The 25,787-nt window shown below is 43.4% G+C and overlaps 1 protein-coding gene across 1 annotated transcript; it reads left to right on the top strand.

Moving 5' to 3' along the window:
* Positions 1-878: 878 nt before the first annotated feature.
* siah2l (seven in absentia homolog 2 (Drosophila)-like) lies at positions 879-25,170 on the top strand. The gene is made up of 4 exons (XM_087847564.1): positions 879-984; positions 1,224-1,818; positions 20,239-20,418; positions 21,992-25,170. Exons 2-4 carry the CDS (start codon positions 1,372-1,374, stop codon positions 22,361-22,363), a joined length of 999 nt encoding a protein of 332 aa, XP_087703690.1. The 5' UTR covers positions 879-984; positions 1,224-1,371; the 3' UTR covers positions 22,364-25,170.
* Positions 25,171-25,787: the final 617 nt, after the last annotated feature.

Below are 25,787 nucleotides of genomic sequence, written 5' to 3'. Positions count from 1 at the left end.
ACGACAGAACACAGAGGGAGGAACATCTGAAGCTCATCTGAGAGCTTTCATGTCTCCATTTATTAACATCCGCTGGATTTGAAGATAATGAGGGCAAAAAAGGCGGTCGTGTCCGTCTAACATCCAGCAGAGGGCATCAGAGAGTTTCAGGTGATTTGAGCAGGGAGCGTAAACTTCTAAATTCTTCATATAAATTATATTTGGGGACAATTATCTCAAACTTCACAGCGAGGCCTGCAGAGAAACACACTGACAGCAGCGTGTGATTGTGACATTTGGACGGCTGGAATTCCCTCTGTTCAGCTCAAACGTTGATTTGTCTTTACTCCTCCACCATGTGTTTATTGTGTTTGTGTGTGCAAAATGCAATTTATAGGCAATCTGGCAACGTGGGTACCATCAAGCAAACAATCACAAAGTGTGGTTGTTGCCAGTATGCTGATCAGTCAGAATAAATAGTGGGTGCTGGCAGATGTTCAAAAACAGGGGAAAAGGAGTCAATTCATAATGGAAAATTTCTACACTCTTATTTTGAAAGGATGGATGTTGTCAAACATCTAGGCCCAGGTTTCCTGTCTTGTTTCCTTCCAGTCTGGCTCTCTGGTGACGGCAGCTCCTCTTGTACTTTGGACGTCAGCTGTATCTCTGCTTTTTGATTCTCACAAATTTGTTTGGCAATAAAATATTTCGAGAGGAAAAACACTTTTTGGTGTAATTTAGTCATTCATTTACAAAAAAGAAGCATAAATATTGGGTGGTGGGTTTTCAGGGATGAAGGAAATTGCTCGTGCTTGAGTTCTGTTAATTCTTAATTTATTACAATTGTTTCCGTTGTTTTTTTTTTAACTTTGTAGAAGATTATGAAAGTTTGCAGCAAACAGGAGACGCGTGTCACTTTGGTCAACAAGCAGGAGCAGCCCAGCGCGGCTACAGCAGGTCAGCTCTGCTAGGACCGACACAAAAGCAGTTTAGGACCACGCTGAGGTGCTTAATTATCATGATTCATCATTTTAGGGGGAAAAAATCCCACAAAAAATTGTTTTGCTCAGTTACAAAAATAATAAAACAACAACAAAAAGCAAAGAAGAGAAAAACATTAAATACTCACTTCATTTAATTTTTTTTATATTTATAATTAAATAAGTTACCAATATTCTCTCCTGTTCTGTTGTATATATTTGTTCTTTTATGCGACGTCTGTTTGTTTTTCTTTTGCTTTCAAGCCGAACACGACTCCACTCTCTGATTGGCCGAGCGGCCTGTCAATCTTTGACGTAGCGGCCAATGGCAGGAGCCGACAGGCGATACAAACTAGCAGCCGCCATGTTGTGTCTCCGGGGGCCTCGAGGGACGTCCGGTAGTAAACAGTAGATGACGGTACCGCCTGTTCGGCAGCTCTCAGGAACAGGACCGCAGCTGGACGCTATGAGTCGTCCATCTTCAGCCGGAGGTGGGGGACTCGGGGCCGGGAAAGCAGGCGGAGGGAAGCACGGGGGAGCGGGAGGCGCCTCTGTTGCCGCAGCGGCCGCCGGCGTGAGCTCCGTGGCCGGGTCGGGGTCTGCTCCCCCTTCCTCCACCGTGTCCATGCCGGCTACCGGCCTCGCCGGACAATCCTCGGAGCTCACGGCGCTATTCGAGTGCCCGGTATGCTTCGACTACGTCCTGCCGCCTATCCTGCAGTGCCAGGCGGGTCACCTGGTCTGTAACCAGTGTCGTCAGAAGCTGAGCTGCTGCCCGACCTGCCGAGGCCCGCTCACCCCGAGCATCCGGAACCTGGCCATGGAGAAGGTGGCCTCCACACTGCCGTTCCCCTGCAAGGTAGACCCACAGACACAAACCGGCCCAGCTGATACTCACACACTACATCACAACTCTCTTCACTTTAGTTTGTGCACAACTTCCTCCACGCACACCTGTCATGTGACGTCATCAGAGCCAAACTCAGCCAGAGAATTTCGATTTATTTTCCAAGAAAACGTCTGACACACAGTCAACGGAGTTAAAGGTCAAAGGTTACTCCAGAAAAGTGTGTTTTTTTTGTTTGTTTTTTTTACGTGCTGAGTTCACTGCCTGTAGTAATAATCGGACGTTGAAGCGTCACTGCTTAGTTCACTGCGTGCAATGAGTGAAGGAAAGTCATGTCACAGAGTTCATTATGTAATATAGAAAGCATATTAGGACGACATTAAGAAAAAATATGCTTGATCAATTTGAGAATAAAACCAGAATCTCAAGAAAAAAGTCAAATTAGTTATTTTGTAGAGGATTTGTTTGCTTTGAAACATCTTCCTATCATATCTTGTGATAACATGCATCCTCTTTGTTGCAGGTGTAATCATCGATATCCTGGCATTTGTTCATGCCATTTCATTTTGTACAAATTCGGCCAACTCTTCCACGATTGTGTGTTTGTTCTTTTGTTTGATTGTTTCTTTTCACTGTCCTTATGCTCATCACTGCACTGTGTAACTAAAACACATTTTAAAGTACACATTTGCAAAATCATTTGGTTTTATTCTCAAAAATATCAATGATTTTTATTTTTTTTACATGGCCGTAATACTCTGTCAGAGTAATACAACCAGGAAAGTCCAGAGTCTGTGTTTAGTTCAGTAACTGAAATAAACATAGCTCAGCCAGCAGCGATGAGTCCACTGATTAATCAGGACTCGTCACTCTGCTGATTGTTTCCTCTGTTTGTCTAAAACCTGCAGATAAAAATGGATGACTGGTGTTTTAATCTCCTGCATATCAAAGTGACTGTCGAGTGAGAATCGTGACCAGGTTTTAAATAACATGTCCAACAAGTGTGCAGCTGTCCACATACCTTTGGCCTCGCAGCGGGTCGGCTGATTGGAGCGGCGGCTCTGGTTCCATTACACGCACATTAAAGTTGAATTGTGTCTCGGCGGCTGAAAACTGAGTCCTGACTCTGACCCTGAGGAGGAAGAGGAGGTCTGATATGGACACAGTTTCCAACCTGCATAGTACAGAAAGACAAACTGAAAGTAGATGTTTCACAGCTCGCTCAGCTCAGCAGGCTGGTTACAGGACAGACTGCCCCCTGGTGGTGTTTTCATGCAGTGCACGTGACCTCAACAGAATATGTCCCCAAGAGTTTAGGGGAGAAAACATTAAATTCAGCTTAATTTGAGTTTATTGAAGCTGTAAGTGAAGATCATGCATAAAAGTTGGCTGGTCGACGAGCGTTTCGTCATCATTTAGATTTCAACCCACAAGAATCTCCTCACCACTCGTACACGTCCTGCTGCCCTGTAATCATGTTGTGTCGTTATACCTCCTGCAGACAGCAGGCTCATGCTCATTTGTTTCACTATTGCTGTTAAAATATGTGTTTTTTGTTTCTGTTGTGATGAACTTCCTCGTCTAAGTGTCTGCAGGCTGGTGTAGATGTCAGCCATACAAATAATTTGGTCACAGATGTTTTGGGTTTTTTCAGGGGAGGTTTGTGTTTTGAAAAGCCCGAAAATTCTACGTAGGACCCAATATTTACTGAGCTGTTCTCTACAGTAGGAGGAAGAACTGCAGCCTTTATGAGGTAGAGGACATGAAACTCTACATATAATGGCTGATTTACACCACTAAGTCCTGCTGTCACGCCTGACATATATTACACTGTCTGTGAAGCCGGATTTAAGAAATAAGTGCTTAAAGTTAAAGTTTTAAAAAGCTGTTTGGTGCCATCTTCTGTCCGTACAGAACGTGACGTCATGTGGTTGGTTGGCTCGTTGTGGCTAACAGACTAACATTAGTTTATGTTAGCTAAGTCGTGACAGTGATGCTATTGGCTTTCTGAATAGCAGCATGAGGTGTAAACATCCTGTAGTCTGGGTACAGAGCTGTTTCCATACCAGACTGTGATGCGGCTGGTGAGGATGCTCTTCGTGGTGCCTCTGTGGAAGGTGTTAAGGATGGGTTTGGGGAGGCAAAACCTTCCTTAGTCGTCTCAGGAAGTGCAGTCGCTGCTGAGCTCGTTTTGTCACTGATTTGGTGTTGCTGGTCCTCTGTGATGCAAACACTGAAGAATCTGGTGCTTTTCACTCTCTCTACTGTGACACCAGCAATGCTGAGCTGGAGATGGACAGCCTTGGTCTTCCTAAAGTCAACATTGAGACGTAGATTATTGTCCTTGCACCAAAGTGCCGTTGCACATCCTGTCTGTATGCAGCATCATCATCGTCCCTGATGAGTCCCACCACTGGGGTGTCATCTGGAGACTTGATAATTTGGATTGAGCTGGAGGTGCAGTCGTGGGTCAGCAGCGTGAAGAGTAGTGGGCTCAGCACTAGGGCTGCCACAAACGATTATTTTTATAGTCGACTAATCAGATCATCATCCATTGGACGTAAAACTACAGCTTATTGCACCAGCAGCATCTGCTCTTATATAACTATCATTAGCTTACAGCTTTAAGTGTGTAAGGTATGTGCTAACTAAAAATAAAGACAAGATGAGAGTTTATTAAATTTTAATAAAATTTGCAGATTGTTTCGGTGAAGTTTAATAAACTCCTTGCTATCTAAAATATAACAGGACACCGGAGTAAATTCTCGAGCATCTCACACTTCTGATAATCAGTTGTCTGCTTGACGTTTATTCAGCTGTGTGAAAACTATAACTTTAATCTCAGCCAAACCGATTTACTCAGGAACAAATAAAATACTAAAAAAAGCCAAACAATAACATTTTTAAGTTATCTAAGTGACTTATATATCATGTTTAACCTGAGTAGTGAAAGACGGCGGTGGGTTTGAAAACGATTAGCGGGAGTCCGGTGTTCTCACGGCTCTAGTTAGCCTAGCCCCCGGCTAGCTATCGAGCTAGTGGGTAACAGACGTCTCCGAAAACGTCGGAGCGCTTTTGAAAATATGTGGTGTCTTGATAAACTGAGCAGATATTTGAGGTTTACACAGCTACATTCTCGCCTGAAAATATGTTAAACGTTTATTTTGTGACCCAGAAAGAATAATAAGAGTAATATTAAAACTAACTAGCTGCCGCCATTGTTGGAAACTGAGCTGGGCTGCGCTATGAATTCTGGGACACAGCTTCTTCTTCTTCTTCTTCGGGGTTTAACGGCAGCTGGCATCCTTGTACATGCAGTGCTGCCATCTTCTGTTTCAGTCCGTTATTACACTCTTAAATCCTACTACTTATTCCTGTCTATCTGTCTATCAGTGAGAAAGTCCAGGATCCAGTTGCAGGTGGAGGTGTTGAGTCTGAGCAGGTCCAGCTTGCTGATCAGCTGTTGGGGGAGGATGGTGTTGAATGCTGAGCTGAAATCAATGAACAGCATTCTTATGTGGGCGTTGCGTTGGTCCAGGTGTGATAGAGCTAGGCAGTGTGCCATTGAGATCGCGTCATCCATTGATCGTGATATGCAAACTGTAGTGGGTCCAGTTTGGGGGGGAGCTGCTTCTTAACTCAGGACTAGTTGCTCGAAGCACTTCATGATGATTGGAGCAAGTGCTTCTGGGCAGTAGTATTTGAGCTCCGAGGCTGTAGCTGTCTTTGGCACAGGTCTGATTTGGGGGGGAGGGGGGGTTAAAGCACTGTGGCACAACCGCTTGGCTCAGGGAGATGTTGATGACGTCTGCTAGGACAGCGGTCCCCAACCCCCGGGCCTCGGACCGGTACCGGTCCGTGAGTCGTTTGGTACCGGGCCGCGAGAGTTGAGGCTCAGGTGTGAAATGTATAGTTTTCAGGGTTTTTATCGGTTTTCAGCGTTATTTTGTTATCGTTTTTATCGTTAACTCTGTTTTCCTGGGTCTTTTCACGTGTGTTATGAATAAATCTTCTTTTTTTCGGTACCGGTACTAGTTTTATTTTGTTGTATTTATCCACGACACCTTAAAGGCCGGTCCATGAAAATATTGTCGGGCATAAACCGGTCCGTGGCACAAAAAAGGTTGGAGACCGCTGTTCTAGGACATCGGTCAGCTGGTCAGCACAGGCTCTGAGCACACGTCCTGGTATATTATCTGGTCCGGCAGCTTTGTGTGGGTTGACTTTAGCGAGAGTCCTTTCACTCGGGCTGTGGACAGGGACAGCACTTGGTTGTCTGGCGAGGGGCTGGTTTTCCATGCTGGCTCATTGTTTTGAGTCCCAAACCTGGCATCGAATGTGTTAACTGCGTCTGGTTGAGAGGTGTCCGTAACACACGCGGTGGGGCTTTGTAATCTGTGATGGTTTGGATGTCCCGCCACATTCGCTGAGAATCTCCTGACCAGGCAAAGAGATCACTGACTTTCTTTGAGCTCGATGTCCTTGATTTGCTTGGTTGAAGTCCCCAGTGATAATGAAAAATGTTTCAGAGTCGCCTGTGCAGAGCTTTGGCTGCTGACTGTCTGGCTCGCTGAGACGCAGTGTGCTGGAAGGTAGAGCTGCAACTATTGATTACTTTACTAATCCATTACTCGATGGAAAACTCAATAGATTAATCGATAAAAATGCTTTTGTCTTATTAATGAGTAACAATATTCAAAAGAGAAAAAATACAGGTAATTTAAAATAAACTGCTCGCTGACTTCTGTTTTAGGAATTAAAATGTTTTTGTTTCATTCGTCAGAAAACAAAACCTCTATTTACTTGTGATATTACATTTTATTTTTTAAAGAAACATTTTCTTAAAAGTAAAAATACTTGGCAGAGTCAAAGTCAAATACAACAAGATAAATACACAATCTAAACTGAGGCATAAACATCAGTCTTTACTGTCTTTGAGGCTCTACGTTTAGTGAGCCAGTATATCAGCATCCTGACGTTTGCTCTGTGCTTTGATGCAGAGCTTTTGTGCTGCTGAAAACAAGATGGTGTGATGATGTAGACGTTAATTAATCTTGGCAATAATTTCACCGTCCTACCTGAAACCTCTCAGGTCAGTTTTACTGGCACATGTACATTTTTATAGGCTTTTGGAAAAAAGCTTTAATTTTTATGTTTTTAAAGCTTCTACAGTTGAGCTTCATTTGATCTCACAGTTGTGCAAGATGAACAAATCTGAGAAGGCTTTGTGTTCAGAATGATTACAAATGTCAGGAGTGAATCAGCGCTTTGTAGAGGTTTTCTTTGTGGATGTGAATCCAGCAAACAGCATTTTGCATTGAATTTGTTTTAAAGAGCTGTCAGTAAGGAGGCCGACACCAGGGACAGACTTCAAGCACATCAAATAATAAAATCAGTCAGGTTTTGCCTGAAGTGTCGTGGATTTTTGCTAGGACCAATTCTGTTTACATTATACATGCTTCCCTTAGGCAGCATCATTAGAAGACATAGCATACATTTACACTGCTATGCAGATGACACCCAGCTCTATCTGTCCATGAAGCCAGATAACACACACCAATGAGTTAAACTGCAGGAATGTCTTAAAAACATAAAGACCAGGATGGCCGCTAACTTTCTGCTTCTTAACTCAGATCAAACTGAGGTTATTGTACTCGGCGCTGAAAAGCTTAGAAATATGGTATCTAACCAGATTCTTACTCTGGATGGCTTTACCTTGGCCTCCAGTAACACTGTGAGGAACCTTGGAGTCATTTTTGACCAGGACATGTCCTTCAACGCCCATATTAAACAAATATGTAAGACTGCTTTCTTCCATTTGTGCAACATCTCTAAAGTTAGAAATATCCTGTCTCAGAGTGACGCTGAAAAACTAGTTCATGCATTTATTACTTCCAGGCTGGACGACTGATTCATGGGGATTCAGTTTTCAGGCCCCTCTTCCAACCAGCTTCCAGTTTGGATTCAGGAGACAGACACTATCTCTACTTTCTTTGTATTACTGTAAGGTCTTTACCTCACAGTGTAAAGCACCTTGAGGAAATTGTTGTTGTATCGGTCACACACAGGGTCTCCAGTGTGTGGATGGGTGGATGTGTAGAGCGCTATACAAATATAGGCCATTTACCATTGTTACCAATATGTTGCAATAGAAATAAAATTGAATAGAAATGATTTTATTTCTATATTCACAACAAAACAAAAGAGTGAAGACAGATGTCCTGTGTTTGGTCTCACACAGACACACACACACACACACACACACACACTGTGCATGCAGAGCAGTGCTGACAGATGCTTGGAGGAGGAGGATGGCACTCGGTTAAGCGATACTCCCCTTTTATTCTCTCTCTCTCTCTCTCTCTCTCATGTTTCCCCGCCCCCACTGTGTGTGTGTGTGTGCGTGTGTTGTGTGCGCGCACACGCTGCAGCATCTCAGTGTCGGTTGGAGGACGCACGTTTTTCTGCTGCTCAGTCAGAGGGAGAGCTCGGTCGAGAGACATTCAGTAAAAACCAGAAACAGTGATCGAGTGTGTGTCGGTGTTATTCACCGCCGGTCAGTCAGACGGACGCCACACAGCTCACACTCAGTGTGTGTGTGTGTGTTCAGGCCCTGCGCGTTTTGTTTTTTCGTCACCACAGAAGAAGAAAACAGCTGCCCGTGTTGTTTCTGCTGCTGCAGCAGGAGAGGGAGAGCGGGCGAGCGAGGTTCAGCTGCATTACGGCTGCGTCTGTTTGATCCGACAGGTTCTGGTACGTTTACCCATCGATTATCGATTGATTTGATCAGGTTGGTTTGAACTGATGTTGATGTTTTACCGCCTGAACTGGAGACGAATGCTGTCAGCTGTTGATCAGAACAACGTCTGGAAATGTTTTTGTTTGTCAAAGTAATCGATTACCTGATTCATGTTGGTTCAGCAGCTGTGGGTCTGATTGATTAATCTGCCAGTTAATTTCCTCATTAATTAAAATGATAATAAATATGTGTACAGTGAAGCAGCAACAATGAGTATTTGATTGTCGATTGTGTTACTGCTTGTTGCTCTTCAAGCCAAAAAAAGCCAATAGAAAATATTTCTATTTCTACTTTCTCCCATGTTAGAGACACTTCACTGTTTTATGTTATTTGTACAGCATTTGTGGTTCGACTCGGAGGCTCGGTGTTTTCACAGATGATTTAAAAAAACAAATTTACAGCAAAAAACAGTTGAATTAAGTGTTACACTGAGATGGCTGTTAGTGTGAATCGGCGTATAATAATAAATAAAACATAAATAAAACTAAACTGAATCAATTTCATCTACATTAGATGGAAAACAGCAAGTCTGTGAGTCTCTTGGCTGCTCCGGTGTTTCTTAAACGACCCCACATGTTTTGCTTTGGATCTTCCTCCACTTGATCCGGACTTGGGACCAGCACTCGGAGTACTCTCGTGACCCGGATCTTGTATTTGTGTCCCGGTCTCAAACTGGCGTGCACAGTGAATGTGTTAATCACTGCAGCAAAGAAAACGGCTTCATCCAAAAATGCTGTAAAACCACCGAGTGTCTTTGGGCAGTTTAAACCCAGACGATGAAAGGTGAAAATAATTGGCAGATTAATTAACAATTAGAATAAACATTCACACTGAACCACAGGGTGGCGCTGCTTAAACAAATTGGGGGGTAGCTGACGTGACGTTGGACATCAAACATTTTTACTTTAAAATATTTACAAGTTCTTTTATTTTATAATTAAAAATAATATAAAACATTTTATTCTTTCTGCCAACAAAGCTCATGTTCAGACCGTCTCAGAGACTAAACCTGTGTTTTGAGTCACAGTGTGCTACGACTTCACCACGAAAACATTAAAAAAGTTATAAATTTAAAAGTGTGTGGAGAATTTTCAGTAAATGAAAACGGTGCCTAACTGACTCTAATATAAAAAGAAAGAATGTTGGTTTGTTGGTCTCGGTGTTGGTGATGTTGGTCTGTATTTGGACAACAGGGTGGATTGTTAAGTTAGCGACTAACGTTAGCTAGCCTGGCTGTAAGGGTGCCTCACAGACACACGGATACCTGCTAATTAATGCTCAGATACTGTAGACTATAAGATAAGAAGAACTTTATTTATCCCGAGGGAAATTCTTGTGTCATACACATGCTCAATGCAGCAGAGAGAGAGGAATAAGATATACAATAGAATACAAGTATACAGTAGGATAGTGCAAAATATAATATCAAATAACTGTAGCAAGTAACAATATAACTATTGTTACTTGCTACCATATCTAGTAGAATTAGCCTCACACAGGCCTGTTATTGGATCATTGCATTAAAATAGACTCACACAGCACAGAGATCCAGTCCAAGGATTCTGCAGTTAGCTGAGGTGAAGCCTAGCAGCAGCTAGCACCTGTCTCATCGTCCACCTGTCAGAAAACTTAACACAGTTAGCGATAAAGACCTAAAGTGTTTCTGCAGCAGGCTGTTTGTATGTGTTTATTTCTGCTGTAAAGTTGGAGTCTATCGAGATCAGCAGCGTCGCTATAGCCGGCCTGCCGCTGTGATTTTTGCTAATTTACTGCTGGCAGTGGCTGATGTGTATCTGGCTAGATCTTCACAAACCATGTCGTTTCTTTTTGTTCTTTGATAAATCACAACAAAAACAGCCATCATCACTGAAAATCACTCAGATTTTAATTTTAAATAGCAACATGGCTCTATAAACTCACATGGTGCGTGCGGTGAAGGCTAACGCCGCTCAGGCTCCGGTTTCCACACAGATTCCTCACAGCGAGAACAAAAGCATGGAAGCAGCTTCCCGAACCAAAGGATGCTGAAGCACACTTTACAGTCACAGGTGAGGGTTTGAGTCTGAACATGAGATTTGTGGACGATTAGAAAAATATTTGTATAAAAAAAAATGTCCCCATTATTTAATCCAACTAACATGAGGTTTCATTTATCAACGTTGTTTTTTATTTCATACTTTGAAATCTTTTACTGAGAAGAATAAGCAAGATGTTTGAACCCATCATTTTTTTCTAAACGCACCATTCTGTTAGAAAATATGCTGATTAATAGCTTCACTTTGGTTTTGGATACTTAGTGTGGATATAAAGGTGCTCCTGTACTGTAAGCATGTATTCAAACCAAACTCATTGTCTTTGTTTTCTGAGAGCTCCCACTAAAGCAGACTGAGGCCAATCGTCTGACTTCGTGAGTTAAACAGAAACAAAAAACATGGTCAGACGCTCGTCCCGTCTCTGTCCTCCTGTGGACTTCTGAGCACTCTGCTATATGATCTCCACGTGGCTCTGCAGTCTGTCTGAACAGCTGCTGGTTGTTTTGTCCTCCTGTCTGGTTCAGTATGGTGAGCCCAAAGGGACAAAAGACTTGAGAAATCAAAGTTAAATTTAGAGTTGGAGCCTCTGGGTTTCCAGGACAAATTTCAAAGAAAGGAATTGCACACATGGAGCATGTGCAGAAGAACTTTAACTCAGTTTTGATTCTGACTTGTAGTGTTTAAAAGAGTGAGAGACTTTTATGCTGGTGAGCTGTCGGCTTCAGCAGGAGTCAGCCTTCGTCATTGTCCATAGTGATGAGTTCAAATGTCTTGTTTTGTCCACCCAACAGAACCAGAAAATGCTCAGTTGTCTTTCACAGAAGACCAAAGAAACCTGAAAACATCAAAAACAGTTACTATTGTTGCAGCTCTAGCCTGTGCCGATGCTGTGCCCAGCCTCCTGCCTACCTCTGCTCAGAGAGTTGGCTCACTGGCGCTGCCTTCTGGGCTGGCATCACCGCCATGGGGTTGGTTCAGCTAGTGCTGCAGGGCTGACCGCTAACACCGTGCAGCAGCAGCAGCATGGGTCAGAGGTCAGGGACAGAGCCCGTCGACCTGTCGGACGCACCAAACCCCTGCCGGGCAGTCAGGTGAGTCCTGAATGATGCCGGCGAGTTTTAACGTACGGCTGCGTCAAGACAGATTTTCAGTTTATTTTTATTTTAAAACACATCATCACATTTTGTTTATGGATGCCCCGACATAATTCAATTCAATTTTATTTATACAGCAACAAATCACAACAACAGTCGCCTCAAGGCGCTTTATATCATACAGTAGATCGTACAATAATACATACAGAGAAAAAAAACAACAATCATATGACCCCCTATGAGCAGCACTTTGGTGACAGTGGGAAGGAAAAACTCCCTTTTTACAGGAAGAAACCTCCAGCAGAACCAGGCTCAGGGAGGGGCGGCGCCATCTGCTGTGATTGGTTGGGGTGAGAGAAGGAAGACAGAGACAGAGATTAATAACAAGTAATTCAATGCAGAGAGGTCTGTTAACACATAGTGAGTAAGAAAGGTGACTGGAAAGGAAAAACTCAATGCATCATGGGAATCCCCCGGCAGCCTACGTCTATTGCAGCATAACTAAGGGAGGATTCAGGGTCACCTGGTCCAGCCCTAACTATATGCTTTAGCAAAAAGGAAAGTTTGAAGCCTAATCTTGAAAATAGAGATCGTGTCTTAAGATAAGATGGGGCCTGATTATTTAAGACCTTGTATGTGAGGAGCAGGATTTTGAATTCTGGATTTAACAGGAAGCCAAAACAGGAAAAATATGCTCTCTCTTTCTAGTCCCTGTCAGGACTCTTGCTGCAGCATTTTGGATTAGCTGAAGGCTTTTCAGGGAGTTTTTAGGACTTCCTGATAATAATGAATTACAGTCGTCCAGCCTGGAAGTAATAAATGCATGAACTAGTTTTTCAGCGTCACTCTGAGACAGGATATTTCTAACTTTAGAGATGTTGCACAAATGGAAGAACGCAGTCTTACATATTTGTTTAATATGGGCGTTGAAGGACATGTCCTGGTCAAAAATGACTCCAAGGTTCCTCACAGTGTTACTGGAGGCCAAGGTAATGCCATCCAGAGTAAGAATTTGCTTAGATACCATATTTCTAAGCTTTTCAGCGCCGAGTACAATAACCTCAGTTTGATCTGAATTAAGAAGCAGAAAGTTAGCGGCCATCCAGGTCTTTATGTCTTTAAGACATTCCTGCAGTTTAACTCATTGGTGTGTGTTATCTGGCTTCATGGACAGATAGAGCTGGGTGTCATCTGCATAGCAGTGAAAATGTATATTGTAAACAGAATTGGTCCTAGCACTGATCCCTGTGGAACAACATAATTGACCATAACGTAACATGTGTCATGTTTTAAAGAGCACAAAAACTTTACACTTCCTTGAAACGTTTGTCGAGTCTTGTTATGAATCAAACGCACCTCACGTAGTTCAGTTTGAGGCAAGATGGCTGAAAGAGAAGCTCGATCTACAAGTTGCAGTGATGTGTGTCCATGTGTCTTTCACGTCGTAAACACCCGACTATACTAGAGACAAAATCTGAACAATGTCCTCTGAGCGAGCGTTTGTTACACTAAACAAAGAAGAGAATGAACCAACACTGAGCTCATGGACTGTCGTGTACACCAGACCTTTTTAAAAGCTTACTGTGAAGTTGTGCTGCACGTGAAGCCGGATTGCGACAGTTCTCGCCGGTATTGCTGAGCTGCGTCTGCACAAATTTCCTCGCTCGGCGGTTGGATCCTGTAGCGTTGGTCGTCCTTTTTGTTGCAGTCTTGCGTCTTTCCGCCTTGAACTGTGAGGTCCAGTTCATGTGTTGCTTCACTGATCACGGTCGCAGAGTGAAGCGGGAAATACCAGCTGCAATGCAAAGGGTGAAGCTGGTGTTCATCCAACGGACTGGGGCCTCGCTGCAACGTCAGCTGAATATGTCTTTGGCAATTAACGCATCTGCAGAGGTGCACCTTTTCACGTCAGAGCCAACACCATACCAGTCGCATCGTTTTTTCCTCACGAGGTCTTGAAAAGACCACGAGCATCACCTGATTCTGCAGCGTACTGGAGGTTACATCGGCCTACAGACCAACTGCTTCATTCGACTAAATCTAAACTGCAAGTGAACTAAAGAAACAATAACCTCAACCAGAGGCAGGAAGACTGTGTGAAAGTATCTGATAAGGCAATGATGGAGGTTAGTTGAGCTGCTTTAGCTTACTGCAAAGTTGCGGTTGTGAGAAGTGTCGGTAGAGCAAAGGTGTTATGGCGTATGTCTTAGTCTAATAATAAGGTGAAAGGGTCTCTTCTTGACTGCAGGTGTGCTGTGGGTTGTTTGAATCAACGTCTTAGGATGTGGCTGCATCGCTCATAGAGATAATCACTGAGGTATACACATTTTCATAACTTCTAAGATATGTTCAGAGTTTGATAAGCTCGTCAGGCTCCTTGAAGAGATGACTAAAAATAAAAAAGAATAAAGGGTCTAAAAATAGGCTTTGTTGACATGGAGAGACAAAAGCCACCTCTGTGAGGCGAATGACAAATCCAGAGTTGGTTAAGCGAACCAGAGTCCCAGCTCGTATTCAGATGCCGTTCACTGTGCACATATGTGTCTGTAATCACAAGCAGCATCCTCAGGCAGAGGGTGAACAGCCGGCAGGAATACCAAAACCATTATCCTGAACCACGGCGCCCTTCATCTTCTCACCAATCCCAACAGAACAGATTCATCAGATCTGCGCAGGCTGAAGCAGCACAGCCAGGAAAGCACTCAGCTGAGCCCCAACGATCAATACCAATCAGGCTGAAAGGATCAGAGAGGGTGAGCGAGACGTGCGGCTAAACGAGTTAGGGCTAAAGAAGCCTCCCTCCTCTGCAGTCGGGTTTTTATTAGGAACAAATGAGTCCAGTAAGTTTGCCTGAGATCGATGATGAAATGAGGTTAATGGATGTGAAGATTTAGCTACCCTAAAACCAGCCTTGATGGTTCAGGGTGGAGTTTGATACCTCGGCTGCACAGCAGAGCTGGTTTCCTGTTTTATGGCTGATAATCAAAAAATGACTCAGCGAAGGAAAAAATACTTCGTCGAACATAATGAGACACTGATATTTACAGTGCAGGTTTTTACTGCAGCTACCTGAGCACATGTTGGCTTTAAAGGAAATGTGCTGGTTTGAATCACATCTGTTTATCTGCTTGTTCCACAGGCTTTTGTGCTTTTTCATCATCCACGCTTCCTCTGTGAGAAAACCCTGCAGACATTTGGTTTGCCCGTCACACTCAGCACTGTCATACTTTTAAACCCAACAATTTACTCTACAGTTCTGGTTTTCCTGTACATGACAGATGTTGATCATCAGATTCAGAGCAGACTAATACAGAGACCTTCAGCCTGTGTTGGTCAGGACTGCGAGGTGTTTTCTGACAGCAGGTTGTGGCGCTCTGAGTCCTGATGAGACGCTGCACAGCTTTTGTTCTAAATCCTCTGCTAAAACAATCTGGATAAGAGGATTCCTGCCTGCTGTGTGTTTGGGACAAAGTGACAAAATGTTCTGACCTGTTCTAAACCGAATCCTGAAAATTGATTGTGGAAATCAGGTCATTGTTTTTAGTTCTGCTGATATCTGCGTTTTGGCTTCAGAAGGTGTAAATGACCCAGATTATTTATCTTATTGATATTTTTCAAACAGTTAAATCCCTGAACGACTTATACCTTATAATATAGATTAGACTCTTATTTTGAAATTCGGAACGGGCAACTTCCGGGAAGGAAGATCGTACTGCTACTGCTTGCCATAGAAACGGTTAATGAGAAAGTTACCGTTTTCCATCCATCTTTAAATTAGCATCTAGCTGGAAGGCGAACAGGTATGTTTGTTTGTTGTACTTGTTGTTTACATTTTGGACAATTTGTAAATGTATTATTTGATTGTTAATAAGTTTATGAGTGATCTAGCAGGCTGATGCTAGCACCTCCTGTGCCTTTTCTGTGAATTAATTAGCATAACGGAAACGTGAATCAATCTATCAAGTGAATGTTTACTTTGTTTTATGTCATGATTACAGCTCTTACGATGTGTCTGTGGTAACTTGAGAATAAATGGGTTGGAATACCCACCATGGTCCATCCGTAATGATCATTGAGTGCATCGTGTGAATAAAGTCCGGCTGGAATGCTACAGAAGGTGGTGGACATGTTTTCTGGGTTTTGGACAACAGATGAATATTCATATTACAATTTGTTTTTATAGGTTGTAGTTAATAAATCACAATTTCCACTAAGTAATCATTCCAAATAAATAATCTAAACCCAGAAAAAATGAAGAACAACTCATGTAAGTTTATAAATGAGCTTAAAAGTTAATAATTCAGAGAGCTGCGTTTGTTAAATCTGAACCAGCAGTTTGCTTTAATGAATAGAAGTCGGTTAATGTGGGCTTTGTTTGTGTCTGCTGCCCTTTCCAGGAAGCCGCTGCTGTGTTTCGACCCGCAGATCGTAAATATTTAATCATCGAGTAAAGCTCCTGCTGAGCAGCGATCGAGGACGCCGCCTGCAGTGGCTTCATGCCTGCTGCATTATTCTGATCATTAATGCTGTCGAGGTTATTTTGTGTCCCGTGGTTATCGATTGTCTCTTTGGTGGGGTTGCACTGAGATGACATCCATACACCCAAACTCTCAAGTTACTAAAAGCTCTGTGAACAAATGGGGTGCTGTAATAGTGTTACCCACAGGAAGTGGCTAGTCAGCGTATTCTTCGCCAACTGGTCAACCCATCATAGCTTATAGTTTATCACTGGTTAATTTATCATCTCAGTTTAGATCCAGGTAACCAGGATACCCCAGAAACATCCATACGAGGCTTCAGTATAACCTTCAAGTTCAAACTACGTCACGCAGAATGTCTCTCAGAAATGGGAGTCTGAAGTTCTGAAAAGTCTCGTTTCATTGAGAGCTTTTGTTTGAAGCCTGACTGGACTTCGTTGAGAAACTGAGTGAAACTGTCAGTTTGTTGGTGAGTCATCGTTACTGGAAAGAGGAGCTCTCGTCCTCACAGGCTTGAACTGTTTGGACTCGTGGTCATGAGTCTGCTGTCTCCTGACCTCGCAGCAGGTTGTAGTAGACAAATGTTTCACCAGATCTGTGTTAACACAAACAGGAAGTGGTTAGTGTTATACATTAGTGAATAAATGGATGTTACATCATCCTGCAGATGTGTAGGTGTGCTCCTTATCCATCCTGACAGCCACATCCTCTCCAGCAGTCACCTTCCAGACGTTAATCTGCTTATCGTGCTGCCGACTGAGATAACGCTCAGTCTTTGACAGCAGTTCTTCAGGCTCAGCCAGAGGAAAACCGGTTGTATCCTATTTTATTAACAGAGCGAGTTTGAGGTTTATTTATTGTGTTTAGGCAGCAGAGTGATGCTTTACAGCTTAAATGATTACTACACTGTCCAGAATGCCTCAATAATGAGCTTCAATAAAGGCAGATCTGCTGTCAGACATTTATCCTCACTGTTTCATAAGCACACATTAGCAGAAATCACAGCGTCTTGTTTGGCGTGAGAATAATGTTTCGTTGGGTGGAGACTGTAGCGGCTGAAGCTCAGGAGGCTGAATATGTTCCACTTTATCACCAAAGAGTCCTCTGAACGTCCTGAGGGTAACGACCTGCTACCATCCTTCAAGAACAGCAAAGCTTCAGAAGCTTTTACACCAGTTGCATCGAATCAGTGGGAATGCTGGTGTTTGGCGTGTCACTGACACTGAGGAAAACATGATCAGAGCTGCGTGTTTGGTCAGTTTCAGCCGATGTTTCAGTTTCTTCATTTTCTCAGCTCAACCAATCATCTTGTTTGTTTGTTCTTGGCCACTTTGCGCCAGAAAGAGGAAACCAGCAGCTGAACAGCAGCAGCACGTTTAAGCTTGATAAGCTGTTGTTAGAGTTTATTTAATATAACTTTCTACACCAGGATCTTTTTCTACAGCTGACGTAACTGTGCAGGGGCGGATCTAGCAAAGTTTAGCCAGGGGGGCCGATAGGGCATGAACAGGGAAAAGGGGGCACAAAGACATACTTTTCTTTCTTATTCTCATTTAAAATGTCGAGCTTTTAATAAATAATTATCTGAATCTTACAACCAAAGTTTTCATCTGATGTAAAATGTATAGAAGCACATTACTGTATATAGTAACTATTAAGTCCAATACTAAGCTGTGGTACTTTTTGTGCAGTCTGCAGTTCTGTTGAAGTAAGATGTTGAATTGATGGAAAAATAATTGATTTCTGTGCATTTTTTTTTCTCTTTTTTTTTTTTTTTTTAGACATGCATTAAATTAAAGTAGATTATGTTGATTAAGCATCACGAGGCGGAGGGTGGGGGGTGGTTCCCTATGTTTTTTTTCTTGCTGCGAGTGGGCGACCCTATTAGTTAGGTTAAATATTTAGGCTTAATATTTTGTACTCTTTAAAATACCAGAATAGGGAGGATGGTGTAGGTTTAAGTTTATTAAATGATGAGTTTTGCTGAACTATGAAATATTTTGGGTGCAGTGTATTTTTTTACATACAGGTATAACAGAATAGCTTTAATGTTTTGTTTTTTAAAACTTGAGTATGAACTTATACAAAATGCAGCAAGATATTAAAAACACACTATATCGGATTCATATCGGTATCGGCAGATATCCAGATTTATGATATCGGTATCGGACATGAAAACGTGGTGTCGTGCGTCTCTACTAAAAACCAAAGTCCCTGAAAAACACACCAGAGGCAAAACAGGTTTACCCGGTTCTTGCTTGTGTGAACATAATCATTCATGATGGACACAGAAAAATTGCCCAGCTGATGGGAAGAGGAGGAACATGAAGTTCACAAGAAAAACTTTGTGTTTGGTGTGAACGTACTGATGGTCTGATGGTTCTTAAGTCCTACAGAAACACTCAGTCATACTTTGTACTTTTGTGTTGAGTCTACGAAGTATCCTGGTGGCGATCGTGGCTCAAGAGTTGAGAGTTCGCCTTGTAATCGGAAGGTTGCCGGTTCGAGCCCCAGTCGTGGTCGTTGTGACACTTCACCCGTTCCCTACTGGTGGTGGTCAGAGGGCCCAGTGGCGCCAGTGTCCGGCAGCCTCGCCTCTGTCAGTGCGCCCCAGGGTGGCTGTGGCTACAATGTAGCTGCCATCACCAGTGTGTGACTGGGTGGATGACTGTGTGTAGTGTAAAGCACTATACAAATACAGGCCATTTACCATATCCTGAAACGCTTACGCAGAGCTTACTCCATAACCTGACCTGCACTCTCAGTACAGCTAATGCCCACAATTACTGTGAGTATTTCCTCACATTTCACCATTTTTCACCTTGATTGGCAGAGAATGGATCAGTTTGAACGGACTAATGTATAGCATGAATGTAATGTAAGTGCTACAGTTGTGTAGGCTACACCGATGTAGAAGTTGAGCTTAAGAAGAGTGGACTATCTCCCAGACTTAGAAGAACTATGGAAAAAGGTCTCAAAGTTTTAAGAATCTTAAATGAGATCATGCTTTAGCTGAACAAAGAGACCTGAGAGGTGCTTCCTGAAGTCTGACTTTGCCCATCAGTTTAAGTCTTCGGGGCACATGTCTGCCCCATGCCAGCCCCGCGTTAGTAAGACTGGGAAAGATGTGACATTGATGTCAGTTCTGCATCTGGGATCCTGCATATATTTGATGTATAAATAATGGATCCATATCTCGATGATGTGCTGTGACAGCTGGGTGCAGAGCGTGTACTGTCTGGTCAAACCACCCAATCAGCAGCCATCTTCTGAACACGCCGTTCTTGTCTGGATGTCTCTCCCCTCATGTTTATGGATGCTCTCCCAGCACGCCGAAACCAGGGGGCGATGTTCAAACGGCATCGCTAACGACATCGTCCGCTTCCCCCGAGAGCCTTCCCGTCTCCCTGAGCTCCTCGCCGCCTCGCTCTTTTCATACCTCATTTACTGCCTTCCTCATCACCCCCCCCCCCCCCCCCCCCCCCTTCATGCCCCGCTATAAGCTCCGTCTGTCTGTAGTCGGTCTGTTGTTGAAGATGAAACGGGATGAGGGAGGGAGCGTCTCATCGCTGTGACCTTCAGCGTTTCAGAAAATGAAGGAGACAGCTGCAGCCATTACAGTAATGCACCGCTGTCTGCATGAAGGCAGCAGCCATCGGCTGTGTTTATATCCCAGCTTCTTTATTCACACAGAAAATTTAAATCACCGCTCATTTAATGTCCTCTGAGCCGAGGCAACAGCTCAGACATCTCCACATTTATCAGGAGGAAAAATGTGGAGATAGCAAAAATATCAGTACAGAAGCATCAACGAACCAATGAAAGGACCTGGACTAACAACAATGTTTCAATGAATGAATGAATGAAATGAAAAGAAGCAAGTTTAAGGCTCTTCCACATTAGTTCAAGTAGATTCTCCGTGAGGGAAAATTTCGTTGATGTAATATATTCATGTGAGATGCGACTTTCCTTCAGCTGATGTTTCAGGTCGAGCGTGCCTCTAACTGTGTTGTGTGTCCTCCCTGCAGTATTCGTCAGCCGGCTGCCCGCTGTCTCTTCACCACAGCGAGAAGCCCGATCACGAGGAGGTGTGCGAGTTCAGGCCGTACACCTGCCCGTGCCCAGGAGCCACCTGCAAGTGGCATGGCTCGCTGGAGGCCGTCATGCCTCACCTCATGCACGCTCACAAGTCCATCACCACGCTGCAGGTCAAGATCGAAACTTTGATTCTACACACACACAGTTTGGGGTAGAAACACGGGGCAAGTGGGAATCTTTGTTTGCAGCCTGTCCTTCTGTTTCTGCACTTTGGGGATTTAACACAATGAATGTTGAGCTGTCCTGTCAGCGTTCCAACCTTTAACCAGTGTAAAGCTTATAGAAAGAGGGAACTTACTATGAACACCACAGGCTGCCCTGCATTCAGTATCAGTGTAACCTCTGAATCAAACAATCGCCGTTTGAAGTAACCGGCAGATTTAACTACTTACCAACTGAACATGCAGAATGTAGTTTGAACATTCTGCTGCCACAATTAGTCGACTAGTCACGATTACGTCGACTATCAAAATCGTCGACGACTGATTTAATAGTCGACGCGTCGTTTGAAGCTTTGTAAGATCACAAAAGACGCAGGAATAAGTAGTAGGATTTAAGAGTGTAATAACGGACTGAAACAGAAGATGGCAGCACTGCATGTACAAGGATGCCAGCTGCCGTTAAACCCCGAAGAAGAAGAAGCTGTGTCCCAGAATTCATAGCGCAGCCCAGCTCAGTTTCCAACAATGGCGGCAGCTAGTTAGTTTTAATATTACTCTTATTATTCTTTCTGGGTCACAAAATAAACGTTTAACATATTTTCAGGCGAGAATGTAGCTGTGTAAACCTCAAATATCTGCTCAGTTTATCAAGACACCACATATTTTCAAAAGCGCTCCGACGTTTTCGGAGACGTCTGTTACCCACTAGCTCGATAGCTAGCCGGGGGCTAGGCTAACTAGAGCCGTGAGAACACCGGACTCCCGGCAGACCGTCTTTCGCTACTCAGGTTAAACATGATATATAAGTCACTTAGATAACTTAAAAATGTTATTGTTTGGCTTTTTTTAGTATTTTATTTGTTCCTGAGTAAATTGGTTTGGCTGAGATTAAAGTTATAGTTTTTACACAGCTGAATAAACGTCAAGCAGACAGCTGATTATCAGAAGTGTGAGATGCTCGAGAATTTACTCCGGTGTCCTGTTATATTTTAGATAGCAAGGAGTTTATTAAACTTCACCGAAACAACCTGCAAACTTCATTAAAATTTAATAAACTATCATCTTGTCTTTATTTTTAGTTAGCACAGACCTGAAACACTTAAAGCTGTAAGCTAATGATAGTTATATAAGAGCAGATGCTGCTGGTGCAATAAGCTGTACGTTTTACGTCCAATGGATGATGATCTGATTAGTCGACTATCAAAATAATCGTTTGTGGCAGCCCTAGTTCGAACGCAGCTAGGCGAGATTTCAGGCTGCTGAGACAAACAATGTAAATTATTAAGGAATCCTCAGCAGCGAAACAGAGAAACAACACTGCAGTGTGTAGAAACGGGATCACAAAGTGTTCTTAAATCTGACGTTTGTGTAAACATTTCACCTTTTCTGCTCACGTCTCTGATACCACAGCACTTCCTGCTTCTTCAGCTTTTTTTCCTCGTGATTTCAGGTGTGACGTGTGAAAACGGTGCGAGAGATAAAGTTGATGTTTTCCTAATGGCTACTTGTTTCCGTGCTGCAGGGGGAGGACATCGTTTTCCTGGCAACGGACATCAATCTGCCGGGTGCCGTCGACTGGGTGATGATGCAGTCGTGTTTCAGCCACCACTTCATGCTGGTGCTGGAGAAGCAGGAGAAGTATGAAGGTCACCAGCAGTTCTTTGCTGTCGTGCTGCTCATCGGCACCCGTAAGCAGGCCGAAAACTTCGCCTATCGCCTGGAGCTAAACGGCAACCGGCGCCGGCTCACCTGGGAGGCCACGCCGCGCTCCATCCACGATGGCGTGGCCGCCGCCATCATGAACAGTGACTGCCTGGTCTTCGACACCTCCATCGCCCATCTGTTCGCTGACAATGGTAACCTGGGGATCAACGTCACCATCTCCATGTGCTGACGGAGCCGAGTGGAGCCTCCTGTCGGGGGAGGAGTTAAGGAGGTGCAGAGTGCGCCTGCTGACAGCCTCGGTTGGAGTCGTTCGAGGAGTCGGCTCAAAGAGTCAGCAGCTGCCCTTTGACCTCTGTGGTCAGCTAACGATGGACGTGGGGCAGAACGTCACCTCGAGCCTCCAACTCTCCTCGATGGAGGAACGGTCGGATCTGTTGTTCGACCGCAGCCAGGACGTCTGGCCTGGTTAAAAACTCCCGAGGACTCGGTCCTCATTGGTGGAAACAAACACTTCTCTCTGCCGAAGCAGCTCCCACTTCCTGCGTCAGGTTAGTCGGCTTCCTGTCAGGCCGGCGTGTTCACAATATTCTGCTCTGCAGTTCTGGTGCTATGACTTCACGTTCTTCACCAGCAGAGGCCAAATAACCACGACTGTTACGACATTCACAGTTAATGGTTCAGGAAATGTTCTGACGTTTGCGTTCACGTCTCATTGTCGTTGTGTTACTGAGATCCTGAACAGTTTGGTTCAATAATAAACGTCAGAGTTCAGCTTCTTTACTGGTTAATGTGCAGATTATTTATTGTTTTGGGTTTTTGTTGAAAGGAAGTGGAGAATGTAAAGATGTTTGCTTTAGTGTCACATATAACAAGAAATCATCCAGTGTTTATAGGACAGAGTGCTGATGTTTTGGAAAGTGAGTCTAATCTTGTTGCCAGACCAAAAATATTCAGGAAATATGATTCAAGGTGAATTTGACTTCTTACAATAATCTCTGTGCACTGAAGGAGTTATTGGAAACAATCTCCACGTCCATAGAGGTGAGGCGTGTGAAAATGTTTCTGCTGTAAAGTTTTAGTATGAAAGAGGATAAATGTCATTTTAAGACTGCAATTTAAAGCAAAATGAGAAATTAGACACTTTTAATCCGAGGAAAATGTTTGTCTGACTTGTTAGTTTTCTTTGTCACGTGTCAGTAAATTAAAAACTGTCATTCTCATTCTCATTGGCTGTTTCCTCACACTTTTTTAACCTTTTAGCTTATTTGATAAACTCAGTAAAGAAAGGCCAGAGAGAGGAGGGCGGTGGGTCGGGCTCTCAGCTGTGGTTTTAATGTGTATAGAAATAATCTGCAGGTTAATCCGTCTGTCGTCATAAAAAACAGCAGATGGTTTGAAAATGAAACAAACTGTGAAAAAGCTCCACAGACCTCGACTCAGCTGGTGGAAGAAGGAGAAGCAGTTCAGGTAAAGCAGAGTAATGTGAACACCAACATGCTGGCTGAGAGGTTGCCGGTTCAGATCCCTGCAGCTGACTGATGGCGGGTCTCTGACTGCAGGTCGGCCTTTGACCTGAGCTGTGCTCAGTTAATCCTCAGACTTTCTTTAATCTAAGATAAGATAAAAGCAGTAAAATGGAGGAATAATCCTCCCGTCCCTCCTCCTGCAGTCCGTTTAGCCGCCAGCGCCTTACTTTTCTACCGCTAACCACCTCCTCCCGTTCACCCGCTTCCTGAAGGCGTCTTGGTGCTGATGCGCTGCGTCTGGGAAACAGAAAAACGAAACGATGTGTTCAGAAGAGCGGAGAGCTGCTCGTCTGCTCGACGCCACAGAGATACGACGGACACAAACGCTTGTATTTATGTGGAAATGTGGGTTTTAAAAACTAAAACGTGAAACCGTCATAGCAACTGACCAGAAAGATACCTCTGACCACAGACATGTCTGTAACTGAACCGCAAAGCCCTCAGAGCTCAGCGGCGTTTTCTCTGTGTTCATGAAGACGAAGAAAAGTCCAAAATAAGCCAATTTCTTCCCATCATTCATCCAAGTGTCTCATCCAGCTCTGGATTTTTCTTTAGAGAGCAGCTTTGTATGATTCAGAGTTACGTCTTATTCTGATTGGCTGACTTCTGGAAGCCTGTTGAGGCTTTTGAGCTGCAGTTCTTGTAGAAAAACACACCCGGCTCCTTCGTACCTGCTTGATGATTATCGTGTTTCTGTGGCGTGTTATGCTGACTGGTGGGTCGTGAACAGAAAACTGCAGATTTGAGCTTATTTGTCATAAAACGTGTCACATCCACATTTACAGAGTGGGGAGGAAAAAGGCTTATTAATGTGACTGCTGTATGTGCACACAGTAGAAACACAGAGCAAACACTGCTTCTCTTTGTCTCCAGGTGTGTTTACCTCGACACGAGTGTCCCGGTTTCAGGCTCCCGTTTTTCCATTTGTGGATCATTTTGTGATTTTTGCTGCAGTTTGATGTGAAAAAAACAAACAATGAGAGCAGGAAACATCCTCACTGTGGGAGTGACGAAGAAAACTTTACTCTTCGGATGAAAGTACGTTTACTTCCACATAGCAAAGAATTAATATGGCACCATAAGAAAAATGCTGCTACATAGACAGACAGACACACACACAGTGCAAAAGTCTTGAGCCTCCATCACGTGTTCATATTTGAATGAAGGTTTTCCAGCCTCTGAACGCCAACAATGAATCAGACTCAGTTTAACAGCCTTGGAGATGAAGCGTGAGGACGCACGAGGAAGTCCACAACCCGGGACGCTCGTGTCCACAGACACACTCAACAATAATCGCTTTCACGTCGCCCGCCGACTTTCCATGAAATATTTTGAGATATTGTAAATGAAGCTAAAGTGACCGTCTATTTTCTAAAGATGTATTCCTCCCACTCTTTGTTTTCACATGTATTTGTGCTGTTTGAGATTTTCACGTTTTCTACGCTCACAGTGATGTTTCTGTTGTAAAGCTCAGTTTGTGATGTTTCTGTAATAAACAGGTTTGTTTACGCTGACCTTCATGTTGGTGTTCCTCCTTTCATTAATGAACTCAACTTTAGCTCCTCATCGTTTGGACACCAAAATATTTTAACATTTCAGTTCTAAACCATCAGTAAAAAATGAGCATCAAATTCTTTACCATATTTGGAAAAGAGGGTGGAGTATGTATTAAACTGGCTTCAGTTTGAACTCAGGCTGATGCTGTGTACTTTCAGCTAGAGACACGATTTAGTCTTTAAGAAAATACCAGGACACTGAAATATTAAAATTGTTTCCATCTTTTTCACATTTTTACTGCTTTTGCTCAGTCAAAGTTTAGGCTTTTTTTTTTTTTTTTTTTTTTAAGATTTATTTTTAGGTACCTGCTAAGTGCCAGAAAGACGCTGTAGTTTGAGGATGTTCCCTCAGGAGCAGGTTCAAGTTGTCTCTGAATCCATCCCGTGACCATATTTATGACACAGTAACAGAAAAAGAAACTTTTGTGGAAAAACTAGTTCAAAAACTATTTTGATAAAAGATACGATCTTGAATTTGGACTTGGTCACAATCCAAATTTCACAAATTTATTTGCTCCAGAGTGACAGGAAGTGGAGATGTTGTCATGGCAACAATTCTGAGGACTTATTA

The sequence above is a fragment of the Neolamprologus brichardi genome, chromosome 10, assembly GCF_056152115.1.
Source record: "Neolamprologus brichardi isolate AB-2024 chromosome 10, ASM5615211v1, whole genome shotgun sequence".
NCBI lineage: Eukaryota > Metazoa > Chordata > Actinopteri > Cichliformes > Cichlidae > Neolamprologus > Neolamprologus brichardi.
This window is presented reverse-complemented; position numbering and strand designations above follow the sequence as displayed.